Source organism: Passer domesticus, chromosome 14 (genome assembly GCF_036417665.1).
Source record: "Passer domesticus isolate bPasDom1 chromosome 14, bPasDom1.hap1, whole genome shotgun sequence".
NCBI lineage: Eukaryota > Metazoa > Chordata > Aves > Passeriformes > Passeridae > Passer > Passer domesticus.
The window spans coordinates 6,476,070-6,495,667 of NC_087487.1; the positions used below are offsets into that span (position 1 = coordinate 6,476,070).

At 41.3% G+C, this 19,598-nt stretch overlaps 1 protein-coding gene across 1 annotated transcript in view; it reads left to right on the top strand.

Moving 5' to 3' along the window:
- MYO1E (myosin IE) overlaps positions 1–19,598 on the top strand; it is a 76,779-nt gene that overhangs the window by 12,260 nt on the left and 44,921 nt on the right. Inside the window, 1 exon segment of the mRNA XM_064389188.1 lies at positions 17,461–17,604. Within this exon segment, the coding sequence (XP_064245258.1) occupies positions 17,461–17,604 (144 nt within the window).

Sequence of the window (19,598 nt, forward strand, 5' to 3'; positions counted from 1 at the left end):
GCCATCAGGTGACTTTTTCACTGAACTTGTCCCATCTGTGGGTCTATTCTGAGACCAGAATACATTTTAAAATGCAGCAGTCAACAACCCTTACCCTGCAGCTCTGCGGGGGGACTCATCCGAGTGTGGCTGGAGTCCAGTCTGGGACTGGGAGGGACAAAGCAAGCCAAACTGGTCCTGTCAGTCTGACTGTGACCCACCTAGTGTGGTTCGTATGGGTCTCTGATACTCACAAATGGTTAAAGAGCTCTTGACTTGGGGGGTGGGGGGAAGACTCCAAAAAACCCCCAAAAATACCAGAATTAACTTTTACTGTTCTAGAAGCACTTAAGACGCTGGGGAGTTCTTCCTAGTCTGCACTTCAAAAGATGTAGGTGGAGAGTCAGTAATTGTGATGTTAACTACCTGTGGTGAGGTGGCTATGGTCATTCATTTTACATCTGAAGCAGACAGTATATAGGAAGAATATACATTTTTATTTCGAGGTTATTTTGCCTGGTAACTATACTGACATCTTAAAGTTAGAAGTCAAGGTTGTTATGGTGTTTGTTTTGGGTTGGTTTTTTTTTTTCCTGCAAGCCTTTGAAAATATTTTATCATCCTGCTCTTTACAGGTGTGGAGTAGTTGGTTAACTGTAAAATACTAATCCTGTTGCTGTTTGCTCATTGATAGTGCAGGTGTACAAACAGGAAAAGAAAAAAAAACAAAGGGGAAATTAATATCATCTGATTGCTAAAACAAAGAAGCTCAAATTTAGTAGCTAAAATTATGTTCAGGCTGGTAACAGGATACAGTGAACAATGAAACTACATTCTGTAGCTAATTGTGTCCTTTTAGGGCTTGTTTTGGAATTCTACTTGACCAATTGAAACTCTTCAGGGAAGTACAAGTCAACCTCATTTAAATGAACCAACCTACTTATTTTGCATCACACCTCAATGAGATTCCTAGGCTCTCATTTTTCTTTGTATTTTTGAAGACTTTGGAATATATTAAAAAAATAAAACTAATAAATAAAACTAGTTTTTGTTTTTTAAGGTGGTGTTTTAAGTCAGGGCATGTCAGGACACTGAGTATTAGAACTGGCAGGTGGGGGGAGTACTTTTCTGTTGTTCTATCCATTTACTACTACAGCTGTAGTAAAACATACAGTTTTGCCCCCTTATTCCTGTTCTGCCTTCCAGTCTCTAGTGTGACAATATGGGAGAACCTCCCCAAGTACCAAAGCTGTGCAGAGCTTTGTGATCACTCTGTGGGTGTTGTTTTGTTCTGATGTCATTTTAATAAGGATGGAGTGGGGAGTATATCTGAGGCATGTCCCTGACAGCTGCCATGGACTGTGTTGTGGAACTCTTCTAGGAGCCTAAATTATCTCTAGGATGAGAGAGGGCTGGAATCCTCTGCTGGTTTTGGCAAACGAAATATGCAGACTACGTTGTGCCCCCTGTTAGGGAAATGTGACTTGGTCCACGGTAGGCTGAGTGACAGAACTTTCTCAAACAGGACAGAGAATAAGGGAAGATAAATCTTAGAGGGAATGGTGGAGTGGTCTGGGCTGGCAAGATGGTGGGAGCCTAGTCTGGTCCAAGCAAGCTGCTTCCAATTTCCGTGTGAAGTTCTGCTCCTTCAGCTCTACCTTAGTGCTCTTTCCATCTGTTTATAAGCCTTTAATATTGCTGATGGAATTGGTTCAGTCTGACACCTCTTGTTTTAATCTCCTATAGGAAATGTCCTCTTACCCACAGATCAGCAACGTGGCTTTGAAATACTTGCCTGAATCTGGTCTTACCTCTCACCTTCTACAGTTGTTTTCTCACGCCTTCCCTTCTCTAATTTAAACAAGCCTTGCAGAGGTCTTTTGTGTTCAGCTGCAAATGCCAAAGGATATGGTCCATTTCATTACAGGCTTTCAGGTCCATTTCATGTGGGGGTTTAACCCTTCAATGTTACCTGTAATGATGTAATGTGATGTCTAAGTTATGCTTTTGCTAGTAGTTCTAAACAGGTTTAGGCTTGCTCAGGCAATGGTGTGTGTAAACATTGGATCATTTTTCTGGACCTTTTAAAAGTGCAGATTTTCCTGGCAGTAGATACTACAGGGAAACTTGCAATGAAATATGTTGTATAAAGGCAAAAAAGTTCTATTTTGTACGTTGCAGTAAGGTCATGGAGATGCAAATGCATGTACAGATGTACATTTGTAATTCATGAACATGGTTATGTGAATGTCATCTTATTACTTAAACACCTGTATATGTAACATGTGATTTTAGCAGTAGATTACAAGTAATTTTTTATCTTCGTAGTACTCCTTAAAGCTACTGCTGTCGAGTGTTGGACATTTTTTCAAAGTACAATAAAAGATATCAATAATTGGTATATTAGCACTACATAGGCAGAACATCCCCGAGGATGGATCTCTAGTAGGAATCTGTGGAATAGCGGGTGTTAGGTCTTGCCTGTAGCCCACAGACCACAAGTGTGTTAGGAGATACAGAAAAGCCTTTCTGTCATGCAGGCTGTCACTAAATTGTTTAAAATGTAGAGCATTTTAGAACCTGCTGTCAATACCATCTAGAAGCAGTACAGCTGCATTAAAACTGGACTCAACTTTTATTTGCAAAATGTGGCACCTTTTTTCACCACAAATAACCAAAACCTCTGACACTTTATTTGCAAGGTTTTGTCCCTTTTGATAGCCCTTCTGCTAAACTGGAAATGATGGACTTATCCATGACTAAATTACTACTGTTGTTCTCTAGAAATCTGGGCTTTACCTGATGCTCTTCCATGCAAGTGGTATGTAAATCAGCTCTTGCTAAACATTGAGATTTGACAGGAGCAAATTGCAAAGCAAGATAGCTGCAGGCTGCCTCCTGTTCCTCTTACTGTGTTTTAGCATGAAAAAAATTATTCTGTTAGTCAGACATTGCACAAGGAGTATGCAGAAGCACACCTGCTTATCTAATAGTCTGATTCTTCAATCTGCAGATTTTAGGAGATGCTTTCATTAACTGGATGAGACATGCTTAGCTTCATAACATAGTTGTTCAAATTAATGTTTTGCAGGGGAAAGAAAAAGGCACAGGCAGATGGCTGGGGTGGTTGAAGATCATCACACAAATGCTGATGTGTGATGTATTTTTTTCACTATATGATACATAGGGCTGTGTGTGTTTTGTAGAAAACAAGCATTTCTCACTTAGGAGCTCAGGTTTATTTGAAGTATGGTGATTACCCTGGATGTATGTACAGAGTGGAGAGTGTGAGGCATGGAGAACCATGGAAAAAGGGACCTGGGGTTCTTCCCTGATGGCAAGTTGAACATGAGGGCCAGACATGTCCTGGGGGCATCAGCCCAGCATCACCAGCCTGACAAGGGGGGAATTGTCCTGCTCTGCATTGGGGCAGCCTCACCTCCAGTGCTGGGGGCAGTTCTGGGCACCACAAAATTGAGCTGTTTGAGTGTCCAAAGCAGGGCATGAAGATGGTGAGGAGCTGTGTGAGGAGCAGGGCACTGGGTCTGTTCAAGCTGGAGGAGACTGAGTGGTACACTGCTGGTACAGCCTCCTAGGGAGGGGAAGAGGAGGGGCAGGCACTGATCTCTGCTCTTGTGACCAGTGACAGGGCCTGAGGGAATGGCCTGAAGTTGGGTCAGGGGTGGTCTAGTTTGGACTTTAGGGAAAGGTTCTTCACCCAGAGGGTGGATGGGCACTGGAACAGGCTCCCCAGGGCAGTTGTCACAGCACCAGCATTACAAAGCTCCAGGAGAGTTTGGTCAACACTCTCAGGCACATGGTGGGATTCTTGAGGATATGTTATACCTGGAGTTGGATTTTTGTGGATCCCCTCTAACTCAGCATATTCTATGATTAGAATATCCTGCTTTAGCAGAGGTTTTGAGAATGGGAATGAGATTCCCAAACCTGTGTTGCTCAATGACCAACCTCAGAGATTCAAATCCCACCTGATTTACCAAAAGGGCTAAAGCATTCCATGTCACATGCCTTCACTCCCCTTTCCAGTATATGCTTTAAGTCCTATAGGGCACGGTGCCCTCAGGGACCTTGGTGGGCCCCCTCACCTACAGTGGTGCTACCCTGGCAGGATGGAAGCAGTAGGAGATGATGTGGCTGTGAACTGTGAGCTTTTGCCTAACTTCACTCCAGGTTTGCAGCTGCCTCTGAATGCTTCACTAATGTGTGAAAATGTGAGAAATACAATCCAAAACCAAACAGACTTTCAGTAAGTTAAACTGAAATGAAATCAATAGACATTTGAAGTATTAGAATATGGTGTTACAGTACTGCATATAAAAACTTAATAGGAAACTGTGAAGTGGGGTTATTCATCTACCTACTAAAAAGCCAGACTAGATGAGGCGTTGCAGTGCACGAAGGCTTGGCTTATGTTTCTGCACTTAAATGCAACAGGACCTACAGTAGGGAATACTTTGTATTGCTTGTAAACAATTTACACATTTTAATAAAGAACAGTTCCTGCCATTGTGTTCTTTTTTATTTTGAAAAAATGTCAAGAGAAAACCCTGGGGTTTTCCTTAACATAGGTGATTCTGACAGCTTTCATTAATTGGGTTATTAACAAGGAATGAGTTTGAAATACTAAAAATTGTATTCTCAATGGCAGCATAGCAAAGACTTACAGATTGGTTTACCTGCTGGCAGCCTTCATACCTTGCTTGTTAAAAAAAACCCAAACAACGGGGTAAGGAGTTCCTCTGGTGTTGTTGGATTTGGACTTATTTGACTTAGTCTTGTTGATACTCTTTTGTGTGTTTGTGTAAAGTTATCTTGGAATATATTTGAAGATCCAGCTCTATAAGAAGTGGAACAAATTTGCCTTCATTTCAGTGGGACAGATTAGATGGAATCTGTAACATAGGGTTTCAGTTAGTCATCTGATATGATGACAAGGAGGAAAACATAAGATGTGTGGATTGTGTCCTTTTTTTAAAATTTATTTTTTAAAAAGGACACTATACTTAAAACCAGGCTGCCTCAAAATTGTCTTTCCATGCAGTCCTGCAACTGACAGTTAGCCTAAACAGAAGGCAGAAGCAAATGGTTTTCTTCTCAACAAAACCCTATTAGGCGTAAATAAAACTGGCAAGTTATTGCAGATACCTGGATATTTCATGATTCTTTGTTCTTTTTTAATTGTGTGGTCATAATTAGAAGAATTTTTGTTTTGAAAGCCTCAATGAGTTTCAGTATTTTATGTGTTGAATAATTCATGATAGACTTTGTTTACACACTGCTTATGTCCCAAAGAACCTCAAGCAACTTATTAAAAAAGACTTTACCACATTCCTTTATTCAGAATTATCCTCTGGTTAATTACATTTGACAAAATCTAAGCTATGTTTATGTAAAGACTGGTATTCTGCTGAGCCTTAGTGAGGGATGCCTGACTACAAGTCAGGATTGGGAGCTGCCTGTTCTGGATCATGCTAGGGAACCCCTGAGCCCTGCATACCCACTGCTGCAGAGGGCAAAGGCCAACTGAGACAGGAATGAATAGTGCTCACAGGTAAAAGGGACAAACCCGGGCGGCTGGGCAGCAGCAGAGTAAGAGACTGATCTTGGGCAACTTGAAAATGCAACAAAACTCTTGGTCCCTTCCAGCAACTACAGTAAAAGCTCTGGAAATGTGTCTGCAGATTTAGGATTATCCAAATGCTAATACAGCATGCTCAGCTCTTAGTCAGCATTGGGGAAGCCTGTAGAAAGTGTCAATGTTTTTTAAGAAGTTGGTTTTGGCATTGCTCCTGGAACGCTCCCAACATTTCTTGTTTTCCTTCTGATTCTCATTCTAACTTAGGGGTGCCTTAGTGTTTCTAGGTCAGGTGTGAGGAAGGCAAAGGAACAAGTGTGGAAGGAAACTGTACTGGAATGACTTGCCAAAGCTCATGAGAATTCTGCAGAGTGGTTAGGAACAAGGTGAAGCTGAACTGCAGTGGTACCTGTCCATGGAGCGTGTGTCCCCTGTGCCTCGCTCCCGGCCGTGGTGCTCAGTCAGGGCTGTGTGGCAGCCCTGCAGCCTTACCTAAAGGCACAGCTACTGGTATTGCATTTGGGCTGATCTTTTAGCACACCACTTAAAATTGCAATTCTGTTAGGCAAGATGGAGTCAAATGCAGCATTATAGCATGGTTGAACGACTTTTAGCTTCTCCCGTGGTGTTGTTTATCAAGCTGTCATGTAAGCTTAGAAAGAAAGCTGTTCAAGTGCAAGTTACTTTGTAAGCCAGAACTTTGTTTTTAAAGAAACACAAATCTTGCATATAACATGGAATGTAGAAAAAGGTAAAGTTGCTTTATGGGCCTCAACAGTGTAATGAATTGCAGCAGCCAAAAGTTAAAAGATTTTGATAATCTGAGCATCTGTTCATGTGCAGACTGTTTGGGATGGAGGGAGTGTGACACTGTTCACTGAACAGTTGTCTTGTCTGAAGAATATTATGCTTAGATGAAAAAAGTAATTCAGTTTGTTTTAATTAATATTTTTATTCAATATTATTTCAGTTCATGTGGGTTTGAGTCAAAGGTCTGAAATTGAATGACTCCAGAAGTTGAAAGCAAGGTACATCACAAGCATTTAAGTTTAATGTGGGTTTGTATAAAAGTGCTGCAAGCCAAAGTCTTGAGCCGCAGTTCAGCATTTGAGACTTAAATTGTTTTTCTCCATTACCCCAATTTTGAAACCTTGTGATTTAGCGGAGTTTCACCTGTTCTTGGTTTTCATTTTGAAGTTTAGCATTTTGCTAAACACATAGAAATGGGAAATTAAAGGGAAAAGGAAATGCAACATCATATTGCACCACTACAGAGGTTCTTCTAGATAAAAGCAGGGTATTGATCTGCAGTGGTCTGCAGCAGTTTCTGCTCAAAGCTGATACTTGGCTTTTTACTTAGTTTCCCCTTTATCAGAAATCGTTGGAATCTTATGTATATTTATGATGCTGATGCTGAATTGCAAGGCCTAAAAGACATGTAAATTTGTTTTTTTCCATAATACTGCCAAGTCGGTGATAAAGTTACAGGTTTTGTGAAACAGCTTCTTGGCTGGCATTGGTGCTGAGAGCATAATTGCCAGCACAGTGTCTATGAGACTGAATCTAATGCATGTCCTGACAGCATCAGTTTCTCCTAGCAAACAGAGGAAGAAGGGTAGTTTGTAAATAATGTGTTTGTCCACACCTCTGGTAAAAGCCTAGCGTTATGAACATAGCAAGATTGTCTAAATTAATTTTTTGTTAGCTTTCTTGGTTTGGGAATAATTTGAATGCTAGATATTAATGTTAAACAGTCTCACATACTTAAAATAATACTGAGGAGAAATGGCTGTTTCTGTGTTAAAATCTCTTTCATAGACCAATAGGAACTATCACTTCAGCTATTTAAGTGAACTTCTGCCCAGAGTTAATAAAAGAAGAATCCTGGGGCTGCAGAGAATCGTACACGTTGGTAATACACAGCCCAGATAATAATCATGAAGGCCAGGTCTCTTAGCTGTTGATAGTTGTATTAAAAAATGTTGGGCCAGACACTTTTTGTATATTTTTCATTAATAACTGTGGTGTTCACTAGAGTGGAATGAACTCTTCATGTTTGCAGTGTGTTTCTATGCTTCCACCTTTCTGGGATATCAGCTTCACTGACAGAGTGCAGTGAGCTAGAGGAGATCAAGTATATTGATTTTTAATTTAATTTTCTTGGGTGACTTGTGAATTATTATGGAAATATGAAAGTCTACAGAACCAGGATACAAGCCTAATACAAATTAGAGTAAATAATTTGAAGCATAGGATTTTAGAGGAAGAAGATTAGACAACTGTATGAAATCTTAAGCTAGCTGGGTTAATAAAAAAAAGTGTTCGGAGAACAGCATTCTTGTCATACAGATTTGAAAGTTACTGTAATAAAAGCAAGTGAAGTAAACTATCATATTGATTAAATTACAATAAGCCAGTTATTCTATACAACTGGAGTGTTATATGCTGGTTTTTTTAATGTATTTCTTCTCAAAGCTGCCCTGGACTGAATAGTCAAAGCTGCTTTAGAAAATTATTGAAATGACATATATTAGCTTTATGAATAATGTGCATGTGAAAGATAATCTGGTTATGAGAATCTGTTATGGACATTGGACACTCAATGGGACCTGCTTGCCCTGGCGTAATGTAATTATTAGTTAAAGTAAAAACAAAGCCCTGACTAAGGATGAATGAGGCTGTGCATGAGGTTGCCTCCTGACAGAGGTGACTGTACAGCTGAGAAAGTGGATTAGTATCTGCTTGAGAATTCTGCACAGTGTCTGAAATTTGTTTGGACTGATGTTTACTTCTCCCAAGATTTTTGCCTCCTGTTGGTTTTTGAGTAACTTTTTGGGAGTTGAAGTGAACTTGTAAATTTGATCCATTGGCAAGATGTAACCTATTCCGGAGGTGGAATGCTCAAACAAATTCTTGTTTGTATTTGTGTAATAATTAACCGAGGAAACGTTTGTATCTGAATACACTAAAATAAATGTTAAGGTTGGATTATTTTGAAGTTAAATTAAAGATTTAGTCAACATATCAAATAGTCTTATTTCCCACAGTGTCTGAAGTAAAATCTGATTTTTGCACGAGTATCAAAACATGACAGCTCATTAAAGGGACCCGTGTTGAGCCCCACGCGTGTTGCCACCCAGGTGCGGGCTCTGCTGTAGGTGAGCGAGCACCACTCCCTGAGCCTTTCCCTGCTGCTCCCAGTTTGTGCTGCCAGGCGTAAACAGGAAGCTGCTGCAGTCCTGAAGCCTTTACTCCCTTTACTCAGCACTGTGTGAAATTAAAATAAACATAGAAAGCAATTTTTGCATCGGAACCTCCCCCAGTGCGGAGTTCCTCCTGACCCCCAACACGCTCCTGCAGCCAGTGTCGCGGTGAGGGGAGCTGCCGGCTCCTGCCCGCGGGGTGAGCAGGAAACCTTTCAGCTGCTCCCTGCTCGTCCCACTCCCAGTGCCACAGCCGGCAGCGCCCTGGGCCGTGCTGCCTGGAGCCCCCGGGGTACAGTGAGTGACCTGTGCAGGAACACACCGCCCTGAGCCCCGCATCTGAGCACAGCCCAGGAGCACATGGCACAGCTCCGCCAAACGTGAAAGACGTTCTTGAAGCCACCGACTTGGGAAAATCCTGTGTAAACCTAACAAAATGCATTGGAGTTCCACAAGCAGGTCTGTGGCAGATAAGCTCTTTATCACACGCTCCACCCTGGTCCGAAGAGCAGTGATTGTCTTGTCCTGCCCCACTCATCCCCCTTGAAACTATGCATACAGGAGGGAAGATCAAAGCAAATGCCTCAAAAATAGGTGAACTTGAAACCCATGACCACGCTTATGCCCAGGTTAAGAAATAAGCAGTTGACTGCAAATCTTCCTTGTGGTATCAGAACAGTTAAATGTTACAGCTCTGAGCAGTGCGTAGCACTAATAAAGTTTGGTGATGTCAGCACAAAGGTGCTTTTTGGTACATGCTGTTGAAAAAAGTCTTGGCCGCAGTTTTCTGCTGTGTTGCAGCTTTTGCAGTTTCATCATGCCTGTTGCAATAAAGAGTGTTTTTCTTTAGCCTGAACTGCTGCAGGCATGTGACTACATGACAGTCTCCACTTAGAAAAAATATATGTAGTCCCTCTGGTTTGTAAATAAGTTCAGAAACTTAAGTTCAGAAAATGGATTTTTTTAAAAGGAAGAAAATATTTTAAAAAACCCGAAAGAGACTCAGCGGTAGTTTTTCCAACTTATTTTAAATGTAGTTGTTATTCAGGGGCATGATTTAGCTAATGCTTATTTTAGAAATTAGTCTTTCAATTTTTGTGGAATTGCTACGTACTGTTACTCAACTAAATCAAACTGTTGGCATAAAAACATCTTGTTTGATATTCTTGATTAAAAGCAGTATTAAAATAAGGTCTGTAATCTGCCTAACGTGTTGTGTTCTTACAATCCAGTAGTAATTGGTGAGGACAAATATACCCAACAAAATGTAGATGTTCAATAATTGCAATAATTTCATAATTGCAAAAATGTATCCTTTCATCCTTCGGTGTTGTGTTGTTATCAATTTAAATGCTAAGTTATTCAGAAATATTGCATTGCTCTTAATTTGCATTCTAGATGGATTAAAAAAAAGCAAAACCTGTAGCTGAAGAATAAAGCTGAAATGTTTATTTTTCTTGGAAGGAGAGCATTGTGGTGCTGGGATGGGACAGAGGGCAGTCGGGGCTGAGCCCTGCCGAGCCGCTGTGGCAGTGCCTCGCGGAGCTGCAGGGCCCGCGGCTTTCAGCCGCTGCTGGGAGCTCCTGTGCCGGGGCTCGGGGGTGACCCGCTACAGCCCCCTGACACGGCACTGCCAGCTGGGGCAGACTAAGGCCTAACGCTCAGGGTGATGTCTCAGGGTATCTGTGCGGTGGAGAAACAAATGTGTTCATTTTCCGTGAACAGAAGGGAGCAGGAACGGCTGCAGCCCTACAGAGAGGGCAGTGGCTGAGAGAAGGGAATTCACTGCGAGACTGTGGCCTGATGGTCTGGTCTAAAGCTTGCTGCTAAAGCCTGAGATTCCAAAAGCTGCCGATGGGCCAGGGGAGTGAGTGTTGACATCAGCTAGAACAGGACATGGCTGGGGTGGTATTTTTGTAATGTAAAAGAATTTGGGGTTTACTTGGTCTGAACTTTTCCCCTGGCACTGACACAGCGCAGGAAGCCCAGCATCCACATGCTCCCCACTCCAGTGCGTGCTGAGGTGCTGGTCCCGTGTGGAGCCCCAGTCACTGAGCTCTGAGATTCCTCCCTCTGGAGAGCACATGGGAAGCTCCCAGAGGACTTCAGTTTATTATTTGGTTTCAGGATGATCCAGGAAAAAATATTTTCAGTCTTGTGCTATAGTACAGGCAGTGGCATGTTGCCTTAATCCTCTGATGGAGTTTTCAAGCTATGTTTTTCAATTAAAAACCTTAATAATTTTATGTGTAAGGTGTATGATTGCTTAAACCCCTTTGAACCCTGTCTTTAATGGAGAAGAGTGACACCCATAAAATCTTTATAACACTTCAAGGATTGACATATATTTGTTGTAATTTCTCTTAAGTTTTTAAAATTGTATTATAGGTATATACAAATATAAACTGCATATGCCCAGAATCAAGAGTTAGTGTGTGTGAATGCTGCTCAGTGCAGTGACTGCAGTACAGAGGGGATTGTGGTGCTGTGTATGCACACACATACACGGACTCAGAGCTGCCATTGCAAGGCAGCCAGGGCCTCTACTGATCCACCAGTCCCCCCCTGCTGCTTCTGCCACAAGGAACGAATCAGACTTGAAACAGCTCTAGAGACTGCTCAATAAGTGAAGAAAGGCAATAAATATCTAAGAGCAAGTCAGCTCAATCAAGTTGTTAACAGTATTGCATTTCCTTAGGAAAGGTATTTCTTGGAACATGAGGACAAAGCCGCCCAACAAGCTGTGGGGTAAACAAATAGGAATTCCCAGTTCATTAACTCCTTCCCAGTATCTGCCTGCAGTCTCTTTAACTTGTTTCAAAATTTTAGGCACATTTGCACGATCCCTTTTGTGCTCGTTCCTGTGTTATTTTTGTCTGTCACGTAGCTGTGCCTTATTAAAAACAATATTTCAAAAGTTTTAGTGAAAGTCAATACTGATGCAACAGATGAGCCTTGGTGGTCAAATACTGAAGTAACTTCTGTTCTGGTAATGTCCTGTTACATATCTTAGAAGAGCTTATCTTAGAAGAGCTTATCTTAGAAGAATTTCTGACTCCTGAAAATGAGCATGATGTGTAAATGCTGTAGATTCCCATGTTCTCATGACTCCTGTTGTGTTAGAGTGTGATTTGCTGGCCAGGTGAGCTGGCTCTGGTTGCTGTCACGTCTTCTCCTGCCCAGGAGCTGATGGGAGCAGCTGTTTGGACCAGGGGATCTGCTGCAGCCTGTAACCAGCTCTGGGGTCAGTTCTTCAGGTCTTGTTGGGCTGAACCCACCCCTTTCTCAGAGCACTTGACTTTTCTCCCCAGAATTTTTTTTCCCTCAATATTATATTTCCCTAGCTGAGTTTTTTTGGATATTAACCTGCTAGTAGTTTCCATTTCTTAATACATTTTTGGTATTTTTGGTTCTCTGTTTAAGATGTCTATCCTGTTGCTTAGATGCTCAGTATTTTTTGCTTTGCTGTTTCCTCAAATCTTTAAGCACTGCTTTTCGTCTCCCTTAATATTGTCCTCATGTTAAATTTAAATAAATGGCCTTTTATCTTTGTCCATCTTGCTGCTTCTGCTGTCTTCCTTTAATTTCCTTTCAGAAATATGGTCAGATCATTGCAGCCAATAAGTATTTTTTCTAACATAAGATATACAAGAGCTATTTTGGAGCCCATTTTTTCACTATAGCTTCTCTGTTTTGATTATTCCAGTCAAGGACCAAAATTAACATTAAGTATTTTTGCAATATTCTCTGGGAACAGCAGACCCTTTCATTTTTTAAAAATATGTGAAAGATTCCTCTAAGTGGATTAGAAAAGTTTGCTAATTTTGACAGATGATATCATTGCAGAAAGCCGTGGGTTTATTTTCTTGTTAGCTGGAAAAACTGATACAAATTATGTATCTATGGGACTGGTGATAAGCCTCTTCTGGTAGAAGCATTGATGTCAGGTCTAAAGTAAATGGTGTGCAGCTTTGTCAGTTTTGTGACATCTTTGGCTGATGTGTGTGTGTCTCATTTACTGTTGTGTTTAAATACTGAGCTGAGGAGCTGGCACATGCTCCAGAACTACAAGGATTTTGTGCAGTAGTACTGTGTGAGTTGAAAAGGGGAAGAAAAGGGGAAGAAAAGGTCATCCTTGTGATCACTTGACACTCCTTCTCCCTCATGGAGGCTGAGAATCCCTTCTTCACTGTGATGGACACTGGTGTTTGCTACTGAAAAAAGCTGTCAGAGATTCAGAGTGGCAATTTTTCCCTTTGTGGGAATGAAGAGTGATTATTGATGTCATGTAGGTGGTTGTAGTTTAGTGAGAGTTCTGATGGGCAGAGGAAGAAGGTTCTCAGGCACTGAATATACGGTCTCTTCTGATCCCTTGTTTTTAATGATTTATTTTTAGATGTTCTATTTTTAAACACCTTGAAATACAAGAATATTTGCTTTTTTCTTCCAGTTAAAAGAAAACCCATGTTGTGACACAGCATGGCTCTATCTTTTTATAGCTACATCAAATACGTGTTGCTTAGGATAATGCAAGAATATACAAACAATAATAAAGGCAAAAATGAGAAACCAGCAGTTGATGCTGTAACACAAGGTGGAGGGCAGCAAAAATAAATTCTGTAAATAAATGGCTTATCAGTACTTACTGGTTCCATACAAAACAATGATCTGCTTTAACCATATTGTACTGCCAGTACCAAAAGTGGTGCAGGAAGCATAGACAGTACCTAGTACTTAGAATATATATATCCCCTTTGTTGGTATGAATGTAGCAGTTGTGTTAATCTGTTAATGAGTGGGTGTTGAGGAGCAGAGTGGGGGCAGAGTGGGTTTGAGGGTCCTGGTGTCGGGCTCAGGTGCTGGGGATGCCGGGGCAGCTGTGCCCCTCCTGAGGCTGCGGCTCCCGAGCAGCCGGCCTGAGCTCACGGGGTCAGCTTGTGACTCGTAAATATTATTCTTGTCAGTGCAGAGCAGATCTGATTTTGAGCCTAAAACAGCAACCAAATGAATAATAACAGCTGACAGCAGTGTGGTACACGCCTTTAATTGCAGCCTTGCCACGCCAGCCTCCACTCCCTGCACAACGTCAGATGCTGGGTTGGAAGCCCGGGAAGAGCCTGGGGGAGGCCTGGCAGCCAGGTTGTTCTACACTGGTGTTTCCACTTCTGTGGCTTTTTGCAGCCTGTTGAGATGTGTTTTTGTTTTAGGGTTGGCTTTTTGTTTTGTTTTGTATTTTTCTTAATCTGCCAAGCTCATCTTTTTCCAGCTGCTCAGGCTTTGTCAGTGCTGACACAGACTTTTATTTGCTTACTTGTTGTACAGTTACATCACACTTTTCACTGAGAAAACAAACCTAAGAGAAGCCAAGCACCCGTCTGCTGCCCATGGCTTGGCCCATGGCTGGACCTCGGGCTCCTTGGCCAGGTCTGACCATGTCCCAGGGAGCCCTGTGGGACTTACCAGGGCCTGGCTGGGGCTGCTGCAACATCAGGTGTGGGGCAGCTCTGCTAGCCTTGTGCTGCTGGCTCTGAAGAACCTTCTGGGACAGAGGGACACAAGCAGGCCAGGAGACCTGGCCTTGGATGTGGATGATCTGGAGAAGTGTGCTGTGTGGTGGACAGCAGAGGGCAATTAGTGGCTGCATGAATTAGCCTGAGTGCACCCTGCAAAGCAGGTTCGAGTGGGCACCAGGTACCTAGCTCAGGTGTAAATTGTCTCCACATTAGAGTGCTGCATTTTTAGCTCTGGCTAAAAAAAAAGCTTAAATTCTCAAAAAACATGCAATAAGAACAAATCAGTGTGATTTTAAAGCATATTGCCTTGACCTTTGGGAAATGTGCAGCCTGGAGTAAGATGAAGAGTTGCTTTTATAACTGCTGTGATATGAAGTTTTTTCAGATGATTGATTATAGGGATTTTTTTTTTTTTAATTTTAAAACTCAAAAACCTGTTAGTTGTTAGCTGGACAAGGTTATAGTACCAGTTGGAAGTGACTGGTTGCTAAATTCAGGTTAGGCTCTATAACAGTCATTACTCATACTTGGTAGGGGCAAGAACTTGGGAGTGGGTGGTGTCCTCTAGACAAAACACTCCCTGTTTTGTTGCCCAGAGAAAGAGGTGGTAGCCACTGCCCCTAGCCACCCCATTGGTGTTACCTTCCTGGAGAGGGAAGAGTGAGAGCAAAACTTAACCACGGCTGGTCAGGCACTACTGCAGCTTGGGCTTATTTCTGATCCCGAGGAGAAATCTGACAATAATCTGGTGGTGATTTGCTGCTTCTCTGCACATTTGAATGTAACTGCCATTTAATTGAGTTACAATTTTAATGTGAACTACTTATTGCCATGACTCTCAGCTGTCTTCTGTGCCACTGCTTTATGGGTGTTGGGCTGCTGCCTGTCGTTGAAGCTCTGCAGGGTTTGCAGTGTCTGTGCTCATGCGGCCCAGCTGTGATTGCTGCTGTGGTTGGAGCTGGGCAGGAGTGCAGGGCAGGGCTCTCAGGGGAGTGGGCTGCCCTGGCACTGCCCTCTTGCTTCCCTGCAGGCTCCCAGTGCTTTTGGGGAAGAACCCTTTGGCCTTAATCACAGTCAGGAACAATCAGTGACTTGCATAAAGCTGCTGTTTTGCAGACAGTGTGCACATTTTCCATGTATCCCACGGCTTTGCAAGCTTCATGCTCACTGAGCTCACTGATGCCATGGCTTCCAAAGGGAAGCTTGATTGTTTTCCAGTCTCATTTCTTACACATTTTTTGTGGCTTACTCCATTATCTGATACTAAACCACATTCTGTATAGTTTTGTAAACAATCTAATTATCCATATTTATTTTGATATTGTACCTTTTTGTCTATCCCACCAATTCCTTTTTCCAAGTGTAATATCACAAATAAGCTGATGAATACACTGAAGGAAATTATCCATTGGACTTCTGTTTTCTCCAAAAACCCAAGCTTCAACTAATATTTTCAGTCATATGTTTTATGACAATTTAAAATTTGATTCTTTGTTTTCTTAGTGCTTCCAGATCACTGCTTCCATTGTACAGATAGAAAATCAGCAAGGTTCACACAAGCTAAACTAGTTTAAGGTTATTATTTTATTGAACATCATGTACGCTTGTGGACATTCACACAAATTGCTGAGGTTGTGTTTTCAGACATATTTACTTCTGCTGTACTATATTTGAAAGCATTCTTCTGAGTTAAGTTTGCAATTGTTCTCCACTGGTGTTGGCAGTAGTGGATGTAAATCAGGGTAGGAGTGGCTGGAGGCTTAAGAGAAAACACCCATAAAGCCTACAGCTTCTGTGCTGTCTGCAGTAGCAGGGTTTAGTGGAAGTTAATTTCACTTGAAGTAAAAATCCAGTTGGGTTTTTATGTAACTTGACATGAAGCCAGGCTGTAGGCCTGGTGTAGCACTTGGTGGTAGTAAAGTTGTGTGGGTCATTTGCTCCTGCAGAAATGTGTACACACAAAAGTTGCCCCTCTGTAAGTTGCTGATAGCCCATTTCAGAATACCAATGCATCTGAAGTGTTCAGAGTACCTACATTTTCTTCTTTAATCTGTAAAATTTTTGCAAAATAAAATAATGCATGTACTTTGTAATAATAAATGGCTTGTGTCCTGGTGAATGTGACTTGATCCTGGATAAAGTACACCCGAGCAATGTAGTTAAATCACATTGTTACAAATTGTAGCATTAAAGAATAAGGGGAATTTGCAGAACGGGCATTTTGTTGGCCACATCTTCCTTGACAGCATACTTGATCACTTCTCAGTGTTAAATGTGTTAATACCAGCATCACTAATTTCAGCATTGTATAAGCAAAAATTAAGTAGAAAAAGGGAAGAGATCAGAACTCCATTAGCATTGTCTGCCAGGCTACAGAAAATGGGTTTGGGTTTGGAGAGCAGATTTTTAGCTGAATTAATAGCCTTGATGTTGACTGGATTTAAATCTGTTTGTGGGTGTATCCATGGAACCAAACTACTGTTCAAATCAGCTGGAAGAAAAACAGATTTTGATTTCAAGTGGTACAGCATGAAATGTCACATGTTTTTGTAGCATCCTGAAATAGTAGTCTCTGAGTGTGGGGAGAGAGTATCTATTTAGATGTCATTAAGCATGGTGACTAACAGATCAAAAGGGACTGTGAAGACATGCAGCCACAAGCTGGGGTACATCATTTGCAGAACATCCCTGAATACTGAACTGCAGCAGGCCCACAGCTTCCCTCCCAGTAACAGCTTATGTGCAGCTTTGACTTAAAAGACTGTAAAGGATGAGGAATTCATTGTGGTGATGGTAATTATCCTCATTGCTAATAGTTACAATGTAGGAGTGTAATTTTTGCATCCTTAGCTTCCAATAGCTGCATCTCAGTTGGAATAATTGGGTTTTTTTCCTACTAGGTTTAAAAATGTCTGCCATCTGAAATTCATTCTGTGTGTAGGTGGTCGCAAAACCCCCTGGAATTACCTTCTCGTTCTGGAGGGCAGCACAGAGGCAAGTCAGCTGACACCACTTATGTATGCTTTCATGGATTGCCTGGATCAAGGAATAGAATTCAGTGAAAGGAAAACATTTGGGAAGTTGGAATTCGAATGATGGTTTTCAGTTACTTAGTGCTTCTGCTGAGAAATGTAGTAACCTTTGTGATGTTCATTGTGCTTTCCTGCAGGGCAGCAAAGGACACTACAGGTACCACTGGCAGAGCCACAATGTCAAGCACAGTGGAGTGGATGACATGGTCCTGCTTTCCAAAATCACCGAGGATTCCATAGTGGAGAACCTAAAGAAACGATACATGGATGACTATATTTTTGTATCCTTTGCTGGTTTTGTGGAGCCCCGTGGCCTTGCTGAGCCAATGTGACACTAATTATATGCACATATTCTCCTTAAGCAGATTACTCAAGGATGCTGAACATTTTATGTGACACTTCACCTGAGATAACAGAAAAGCCTTTGAAAATATAGCTGATTATGAGAGTTGAAAATAAGATAGCAAAAATTGTTTTAAGGTACTCTTTTTAATATGTTGAAGATTGTACTTGCATATATTTACACATTCACGTGACCCTCGAAGCCTCCTGAGGTAATGCCACTTCTAAGTGCAAGAATTAATAGGTTTTAAGTGCGTGTACATTTATTGTTGTCTCTTCTATACCTCCAAAATGATAATGTTTTCAAAATTGCATTTCCTCTGAGACATAGCCCTATTTACAGCTTATTCTGGAATTGTTAATACTGTGAATCATGGGATGATGGAAATAGGTGAATATGTCAACATCTGTAAATCTTCAGTGTTCTCAGTGAAATTTTTTTTCATGACTAATGAAAATGTGAAAATTTAAATACCAGAACATGCAACCTAACAGAAAGAAAAGATTTCAGTACCCAAGGCTTCCTTTTTTAAAAAAATGCATATGAAAGCAATTCCTTAAGATAAGAATAGTCACTATTTCATTTTCAACTTTTACAATGTAACATGAGCTGCAGTGATGAATTTGTTAAATTCTAGTCAGTGATGATGTACTAGAAAGTTATGCTGTTGCTTCTGTTTTAGCCAGGTTTTCGTTCTTCTTAGTTGTGTCTGGAGAATAGTTTCCTTGAAGAGCTTAACCTATTTTAGCAGAAAGGGGAGGAAATATAACATCTCCTGGCTGTTTCCATATATTCTTGACAGATGGTCAAGAGCTGTGTAGCAGCTCAATTTAGCAAGGATTGATAGAGGAAAGTTCATGTTGCAGTTGTTTCCATCACAAACTGCAGAGGTTTCTGATCTGTGTGTGAACATGGGTTTGGACCCTCTGCTGACTGAAGTACCACACTATTATTTAAATTCCTTTATGGGAGCAGGGTGAAGTTGCAGGGTATTCAGGCTGTAGTACAGGGACAAGCTGTAGAATCCTTCCTGGTAGCAGCACGAGTGCTTTGGCCTGTGGAGTGCTGCATGTTCCCTGCAGTGTGTGCAGAGACTTCAGTGCCATGCAGAAGAAAGATTTTTGCTTTTTCTTTTTCATGAAAATAGTGAGATTAACATGGAGATGATCTTTCTGCTGAAGATGGAATAAGAATGTTTTCCAAGGGGACTGGTGGTCACACTGGGGGATCAGTCTTCCCTTATGTAGGGAGAAAGACTCCTTTTGCAGTTCTGTGAAGGCTTTTCATTCAAAGATGAAGATCATCTCTTGAATATTTGGATTGTTTGTGTGTCCACTCATGAATGAACATTTCTCAGTGCTACATTGTACAGAGATGACAGAATCATCCCAGAAAATGCTGGTATTGTTTACCAACAGAAAACTGTCATTTCAAGTGTTTATACTGACACAATGAGTAATTGATCTGTTATATCCAAGACCCAGATGTTGTCACTCGTTTTGAATTAAATTAAAAATGTGTGAAGAAAGAATTGCAAATTAATATCACAGAAATTATGTACATTGAGTTATAGTTCTTGTCTAACATGTTACCTTTTGGCACCACAGTAGGAGATTCCTACATAGGACAATCCAGCAGGATAGATTTGTTCATTTTCCTGCTCTGTACAGAAAGCTTAGATATGAAGTTTGCCTGTGAACAGTTCCAGATTGTTAATGAAACCTGCAGTACAACATTTTGGACCCATAAGTGAGGGCTCATTGCTAACTCCCAGCTCAATGAAAGGTGATAGTGATACCTGTGAATTGCTATCAGGTGCTTCCTGTGTGTACACTGCAGCTGTAGTTCCAAAGGTTTATTTGAAATGCAGAGCATGTGCAGCTGAATGCAGAATGATGAAATACTATATTAAAAATGTTGCAAAAAATCTGA